This window comes from Lotus japonicus, chromosome 6, assembly GCF_012489685.1.
Source record: "Lotus japonicus ecotype B-129 chromosome 6, LjGifu_v1.2".
Taxonomy (NCBI): domain Eukaryota; kingdom Viridiplantae; phylum Streptophyta; class Magnoliopsida; order Fabales; family Fabaceae; genus Lotus; species Lotus japonicus.
This window is the reverse complement of record NC_080046.1, coordinates 30,172,911-30,181,151: the sequence shown is the minus strand read 5'-3', so window position 1 is coordinate 30,181,151 and position 8,241 is coordinate 30,172,911. Positions and strand designations below refer to the sequence as shown.

Below are 8,241 nucleotides of genomic sequence, written 5' to 3'. Positions count from 1 at the left end.
TACTTTAGAGCATGTTCCTACTGAAAAACAATTGGTGGATATCTTCACCAAACCACTTGATGCTATCACTTTTGAGAAGTTAAGAGGAAATCTTGGGATTTACCTCTTTGAAGAAGCATAGCAATTACCGCATCTCCTTGCTCTAACGGCTAGTTTTCTCGTAACTACCAATAACTGTTGTTATGACATCATCATCATGATTGCTTCTCCTCAAATCAATCGCTATATAATTATCACCAACGACCACTTTTCTATCTCACAACTGATTAAGTTTTCTGGTTCAGTAACCCTTATCTTTCTTTGCTCTCAATTTTTCTTCACGTCTATGAATTTGCATACTCTGCACTATTTCATCATGTCTCAAGTCTCTGGAAAGCAAGATTATATAAAGGGTAAGATTGAGAAGAATCCTTATGGAGTCAAGGTAATGGGTTTGAATGTGCAATCTTCCACTCAATCCAAGAAGGCGTCTGCTACGAAGGATTCAAGAAACCCTGCCAGAAAGCGGTACAAGTCAAGTGCCAAAACCATGAACATTCCTAAAGCACCTATGTTTGAGGACGTTTCCAATGAAGATTCTTTTGCTAATGATGAGGCCGATGTTGAAGCATCTGTCCCACAAACTGAAGTTCATGTTCCTAGTGAGTCTGATAAGGAGAATTCACCATCTCAGGATGCATCTTCTTCGTCCAAGTTCTTTAAACTAGAGAATGAAGACAACAAGGAGGTCTCTTCAGAGGAGTCTAGAAAATCCCCTCCTTCTGTCCATGAAATTTCAGATGCTGATGTACCTCTGGCAAGTGTCGCTGCTAGGATGAAGATTGTAAGGCCCAAGTTTTTCAGTTTATACCAAGTGAATAAACTCTTATTCACCAGTAGGTTTGATGCATGGCGAAGGGAAACCTGAACAAGAGTTTAGTAAATGAAATAAATGTATGAAGGAGAAAGTTCAGGAAAAGTCTGAGGTTCGTATTGAAGTCGATAAAAGTTATAGCACGATCGTTTTACGCTTAAACCTAGGTCAGAAACCCTAGTATATAGCTAATTTTCACTTTTAGGCACGACGGAAGTTAATTCCAAAAATCTTCAGAGAAATGTTAGAACTTATCACAATCGTTTCGAGGCGAAACTCTAGGATCTACGAACGTCCGATTCCAATCATCGGAAGTTTGCCGAAACCGAATCCCTGGTATTTCAAAACCCTAGAATTTCTCGACGATGAAGAATTTTTCTATTCAGAGCTTCAAATGAATATTCTACACGCGTACACCCATTTCTCTTGATGATTTCAATCTTTCTTCAGAGGGAAGTTTTCTATTCCGACATTCGATGCAAAAAGCAACTTATCGGGTAAAATAGTTTTATACCGACTATGCTTTAGTTGCCAAAAATACAAGGAGACCTCTTTATAGTTTTGGAATTCTTTTGCCAAAACATATCTATTAATTCACGGAGAATGACGCCGGAAAAATCAGATTCGCGAAACTTTCATTTTCCCGCGAATTTCCAACCTTTATATATAGCAAAGAAAGGAAGAAAAACTCAAATTTTCCTCCATTTTCTCTCCTCAAACCCGCGGCCAAGAACAAGGAAGAAGGAAGAAGAATTTTGTTCATCGCTTGCTTGATCGTTGATCCGTTAGTTGCTACTTCAAGGCTTCGAGGTATAGTCGCTAATCCTTACCTCTGATCGCTTTTTCCATAGCTTTTCTGTAGAGTTTTATGAGCGGATAGTTTATGGGTTTTTGCAAAACTATCCTGAATCTTTCATTTCTGATTCTAAACCTCTTCCTTATGCGCCCAAGATCACTTCTGCCGGATTAGATTTTCCGTTATGTCGCCGGAATTCCGCCGGAATCAATTTTAGCCTTAAATACCCATTTTTGGAGTTTTTGAGGTAAAGCTTCAACCTTTAGGCTAAAAACTATCGCCTTAGCTTAGTGTTAGTAGGATTAGTTATCATAAACGTCGTTAGTAACGTCCCTGCAAAATTTGGTTTTTGGGATTTCAGTTTTGAAATTTCTAAGTTAAAAATCATGACCAAAATACCCCTGCGACAGTTTTTGATCCGATAATTTTTCCGAGTTCAGAATACCCTTAGTTACGGCTTATGAAAGCATAGGAACCAAGTTTGATCGAAGAAAAATCTAGCCCCATAATTGCACAAAGTGGCCGAGCCCTATTAGGGGGGAGGAGGAAAATTTCCTTTTCCGAAAACTTGTCTTTCGCGCTAGTTTATCGTACCTTAGAGTATAGATTACTTCGAAGAACCTTAGTAAGTATCGATAGCTTAGTTTTCGATAGATTCTGATAGTATTTCTGTGGTTTTGCTCTAAAGGTGATTTTGAGGAATTCCTAGAGGAGCAAGCCTTTGATTGTGAACAAGTGTTAGGAGATCGTCCTGGAGAATCTACAGGTGAGGGCTTCTCACTGAATCTCTAGTTAATGCTTAGGGTCGATGTTTCGACATTGTTTACTGTTTATGCACTGGAATTGTGTGTGATTGGAAAATGTTTTCTGAGGCTTCGGCTGACAATGTAGATGATTCATCTACTGAATGTTTTTGAGATTGTCTTACATGCTATGTGCTATGTGGGTAATCTAGGATGTGTGGTGCATGCTTTATATGCTAAGTGCTAAGTGTTTATGATGCGATTTATTGATATATGACATGTTGTTGATTGTGATGATTTAAATATGCTCTGTACTGGAATCTGAGATTCTGAATGGTGAGAATAGCGGGCAGGTCATGCCGATTTTATTTTGAGAGTTTTGAGAAAGTTTGATAGGACGAACGAGGTTCGGGCCTTAATTTTGTTTAGTGGATCGAGACATCCTCTGGAAGCGACTTGGGATTGGGAGATCCTGAAAATGTATAAGACTTGCGATAAGACAAAATGGAATCTATTTTATAAAGAAAAATTCATAAGACCTTAAATAACCTCAAAATCTTTAAGTAATGATAACAACCTCGAAGGAAGGCATTGGAAGTCAAATCATAGTTTTGGAAAAACGAGGAGTGTCGTCGGATCCAAGTGTAGCGTTTGTTGTTGTGCTGTTGGAGCAGCGTTTGTTTGTTGTGCTGTTGGAGCAGTGTTTGTTGTCGTGCTGTTGGAGCAGCGCTTGTTGTTGTGCTGTTGGAGCAGCGTTTGTTTGTTGTGCTGTTGGAGCAGCGTTTGTTGTTGTGCTATTGGAGCAGCATTTGTTGTTGTGCTGTTGGAGCAGCTATGTGTTGTTGTGAAGTGTGTCTTTTGTCGCAGAATCGACTTTACCTTAGGGTAAGCTTTTAGAGACATTAATTTAGCTAGAACACGTGGCGACGTGTCGAGTGAGATCGGAGACGTTGATTGACTAATCATCTTGCATTCATGCAACATTAATGAGGTATTAACACAGGACGTACTCTGGACCTCGTCGGTTTCCAAAATGGTCATAAGACCCGGAATGCCGTGAAAGAGCGTTTATAGACGTCTCTTGTAGCAGACCGAAATGGCAGACCTACGGGTTTACTGCTGATCTGGCTACCTTTGTGTGGTGTAAGAGGCACGCGGGCCGAAATGGTTCCACCGTGGCTGGTGTTAGGGCTGATCCGTTTGATGTCCATCCCTTTCCGGAATGCATGTGGTTGACTGGGTTAACCTGCATACATATCATGCAACATGCATACTAATTTAGTTGTTGAGTGTGATTGGTAATTGTTAAACCTATTTGGAACATGCTATCTGCTATTATTGCGTTTATGTTATTATGGAACATGCAACCCTAGGAGTAATATCCCTAGCTATAAGCCTAAGTGGCTATTCTATTATCTGTATCTATCGATGTTATTATTTACATAATTCTTTGGAGTTGACCCTCGCGTCTTCTGTGTGTGCTTTGGCGGACAAACGCCCTTTGTCAGATGTCCACGACGGTCTAGATCATGATGGTTCACCCTTCGGGGGGAACTAGAGTTGAGATGCTGGAACAGGAGCGCATCGCGGTAGCGAGAGGAGGACGGATGGTGTACTTAGACTAGGTCGTTCTGAATTCAGATTCGGGCGACGATCATGCTAGCATGTAGGTTTTAGTGCTGGTGTGAGCTCCTCGAGATGGGATTAGTGTAGGAGTAGAGTCTTAGCTCTGAACATCATTTGTTTTCTTTGGGGACAGGGTAGTTTCCCACCTATAGCTTTTTGTGTGGTTTCTTTACGGGAATCACAGAGAGTTGGTTGGACTTAGGAGGTCTTGCTTCAGGCCGATGGGCCAGCTTATTCTCAGTTTTGAGGGATGGTGTTTGCGGACACTTGACCTTTCTTGTGGATTGTACCTTTTGCCTTCAGGCGTTACACTTTTCTTTCCGTCACTGGAGGTTTACTCGTGACGAGGTTACTACTACAGCGGGGCTGTTTATATATTGTATATTAGTTCTGATTAATGTTATTGTTGGGTTTTATTTAATTCAGTCTTGTCTTAGTTATTATCAAAAAAAAAAATATTCACGTTTTTCCGCATTAAGTTTATTTTTGGTTACTAAAGTGACGCCACCGAAATCAGGGTGTTACAAAGATGAGAAGAAGGGTTCCTGTTGATGAAACCCCCTCTGTTTCTCAGAAGAAGGCCAAATCCACTACTGCCACTCATTCTTCAAGGCATGTGAATAAGAAAAGCACTGGTAACCAAAAGGTCTTGGAGTCCTCTCACAAGAAGGTGAAGAAGACTGTTGAGAAGAAGAAAAAGATTCCAAGGGTTGATCTGGAATCTGAGTCTGATGCTGAAGCCGATGTCCAGGACATTCGGACTTCTGAGAAGAAGAAATTCACTGGTAAGCGTATTCCTTCTGATGTTCCTTCTTTTCCTATTGATAATGTTTCTTTTCATGCTGCTGAGAATGTACTCAAGTGGAAGTACGTTTGTCGTCGCCGGATTGCAAAGGAAAGGGAGATTGGCATAGATGTGCTTGAATGTAAGGAGATTGCTGCTCTACTTGACAGGGAAGGTCTGAGGAAGACAGTTCTGGGTATTGGAAAATGTTATGAGAAGCTAGTGAAGGAGTTCTTAGTGAATTTAACAGATGATGTTGGCATTCCTGGATGTGCTGAGTTCAGGAAGGTTTATGTACGAGGAAGGTGTGTAACCTTCTCTCCTGCTGTGATCAACCAAGCACTTGGGAGAAGTGCTGTGGAGTTTGTAGAAGAAGAACTGTCCTTGGACTTGGTTGCCAAGGAACTTACTGCTGGGCAAGTGGAAAAATGGCCTACTAAGAAGCTTTTGTCTATTGGGTTCCTGAGTGTGAAGTATGCTATCCTCAATAGGATTGGAGTGGTGAATTGGATTCCCTCTCATCATACCTCTGCTATCTCTGCTATTCTGGCCAAACTAATCTACAGGATTGGGACTGAGATTCCCTTTGATTTTGGCTCCTTGGTGTTTGCTCAAACCTTGAAACATGCAGAGACTTGTGTTGTGAAGCTGCCCATTTCTTTCCCTTCTCTTCTTACTGCAATCATCCTGAAGCAGCATCCTGTTATACTCACAATGGATGATGTAGCTGTCTTCAAGGGTGCCCCCATCACCTTGGATCATCGGTTGTTCCTGGATCCTCATGTCCTGGACATTGATATGCCATCTCGCAGGACATCAATTCCTGTCTCTATGTCTGCTTCTGGAACTAAAAGTGTTATTGCTGAGTTGAAGGATCTCTCAAAGGAGCTGCAGGAGTCTATCAAGATTACTACTGAGAGGAAGCAGAAGGTGGATGCTTTGGTTTTCAAGCTCAAAGAGGAGGCATGTCACGAGGGTGAGCCTAGAGGTGTTGCTGCAGAGGAGGAAAGATCTGAATAAGCTGCAGAAGAGGAGTCTTCATCTGAAGTTTAATTTGTATTCCTAGTACTCTTGCTAGTTTGTTTTGTGTTGGCTATGTTTCATTTGCAACCTTTGCCAAATTTATGCTAAAAAGGGGGAGTAGTTTAAAGCTTTGAAGACTTTGATTGTTGTTGAAGTTGAAGACTGTGTTTGTTTCTCTTTTTGCTCTTGGTCTGTAATAATTAGAAGACTTATTCCAAGACTTGTTTTCTTCAAGCTGTGCGGTTCAAGTTTGTTCAAGATTCTACTGGTTGGTTTTTCTGGTTTGGCGTGGTTTTTAGAGAATGTGTGCTGCTATGTCTATGGTTTCTATACTTACTTCAAGTAGTTTATTTATGTGTATGGGTGCTTCATTTGAGGGGAAGTTCCACTATGTTTGCTTGTGAAGATGCATTGTTTTGGGGGGAGTGTTTTCCGCTGCTAACTCTTTGTGTTTTTTGCCCTCTCTGGTTGTGAAGTTGTTTTTAGACAAAATTTGACAAATGGGGAGATTGTTGTTCCTTTGTTGTCTTGCATTTTGTTAAAAACAACCTGATGTCGAAGCAGATGTCGTAACATCTGATTCTGAGAAGCCAGGACATCCATCCACTGGCTGGGGTGCAAAGTGGGTCCCTTTAGCTATCTGTTTAAAGATTTGTTTTGTTGTTACTTGAGGGTCAAGTAACTGATTAAAGGGAGTTGTTTGCGGGTTGTTTATTATTGGAATAAATCTATGATTGAAGATTTGTTTCTATTTTTTACTTGGTTGTTACGCAAATCATATCTTGGAAGATTGCGTTTGAATTTGTGTGGATCAATCATGTTCTTCAGCCCAGCCAACCCTAGTGTCGCCTCTGCTGAAGTATATAAAGAACAAAGACCTAAAACGTGAAGACACGGAAGTTGAGATTGAGAATCAAGTGTTTTAGGGTTGTGAGTTGTACTTTGTTCTTGTGTTTTTGTGAACTGGTCTTGCTCTCTAATTCTATAAGGCAAGACTGTGTTCTGTGTTGAGTTTGATTGTTCAAACACTTTTGTTATTTGTTTTCACCAATCACTGTGGCAGTGATTGAGAGAAAGTGAGAGGGGCTCTCATACTTAGATTGAGATACTAAGTAGAAATACACTGGGTAGATTAGGAAAAGAACAATGAACTTGTTGTGTTCATGTGTGTCTGTAGTTTCTGAATCTTGAGATAGTGGATTTCCTTTCTTTGGGCAAAGCCCTCCAGACATAGGTGAAGTTTCACCGAACTGGGTTACCAATTCTTGTGTCTTGATTACTTTTGTGTTTGTGTGTTTATTGGTTCTGAGTTACTGTTGTTATAATCGATTGTCATGACATCGCGTACGACATTTTCCTAGTGGAACTAGAATTTCTCAATGTTTAAGAAAAACTACAAACTCTTTACCTAAACCGAAAACCACAAACAATCCCCGGCAACGACGTCAAAAACTTGTTGGTCAATCTGCAAGTGTACACATACCTCCGGGTTCTTAAAATTTTGAACCACATGGATTGTGAGTGGGAATTGTGGGTTTAAGCTCAAAGCTTGTGAGTTTTGAAAGCAATAAAATTTTGAAATTGAGTTTAGTTGTTGGTGACAAAGAAATTGCAAAAGAGCAATAGTGAAAATGTTGAAAATGTCAATTGATTAAAATGCTTTGGGTTATCAATCATCTAATGCACTTTAGTCTTCCTATCCTATGCATGTTAAACCTTGATTCATTCCTTGTTGCTCTAGCCTAAATAATTACTTATTGGTTCCTCACATAAGCAATTCTCTCAAACTAAAAGTTAAGCCCAATTCCTTGTGTACTTAATCATTCATTTGAGGTTTATAGCAAACAAATTCAGGCCAACAAAACTCAACCCTTCCTCTATTCCTAGTAGCAAGCATAGAAGGGTTAATTTTAATTCATGTCCCTAAACTACAACAAACTTCAGTTATGATTATAGTCTAGCCTATAGCAAGTGTGCACTCAAGCTAAGCATGCATATTAGAATTGAAATACAAGGTAGAATCAAGAATTCATGCATAGAGATAGGATTTAACAACTAAATTTTCATCGAATCACTTAAAACCCAAAGCAAAAGAGAGTCTAGCCACTCATGGCTAGGAAATCCATACAATGAAATGTAAAATGACCTGAGAAAATACAAAGTGGAAGCCTCTCACAAGCCCCATAGTTCTTCCCCAGCTTCTAAACTTGGTAAAATTTTAAGAAAATGATCAAAGGTCCAAAAGAAAATGACAAAAGCCTTATTTATAGGCAAAATAGTCGAGCCAAGGTGCTCAAGCGCCGCACAGGGGCGCTTGAGCGCCCATCCAAAAGCTTCAACCTCCAAAGTTACTGGAGGGCTGGCGCTCAGGAGCGCTTGAGCGCCAGTGGCACGCTTAAAAGCCACTTTAACTCCA

General features: G+C 40.3%; 1 protein-coding gene across 1 annotated transcript; it reads left to right on the top strand.

Annotated features, from left to right (window-relative positions):
* Positions 1–325: 325 nt before the first annotated feature.
* Positions 326–5,822, top strand: LOC130725193 (uncharacterized). The gene is made up of 3 exons (XM_057576442.1): positions 326–823; positions 4,536–4,763; positions 4,881–5,822. Exons 1-3 carry the CDS (start codon positions 326–328, stop codon positions 5,820–5,822), a joined length of 1,668 nt encoding a protein of 555 aa, XP_057432425.1.
* Positions 5,823–8,241: the final 2,419 nt, after the last annotated feature.

Coding starts and splice junctions, on each gene's coding strand:
- LOC130725193 (XM_057576442.1), top strand. CDS start 326: ATGAATTTGCATACTCTGCACTATTTCATCATGTCTCAAGTCTCTGGA. Junction 824..4,535: donor TCGCTGCTAGGATGAAGATT/GTAAGGCCCAAG, acceptor CACCGAAATCAG/GGTGTTACAAAGATGAGAAG. Junction 4,764..4,880: donor AGTCTGATGCTGAAGCCGAT/GTCCAGGACATT, acceptor AATGTACTCAAG/TGGAAGTACGTTTGTCGTCG.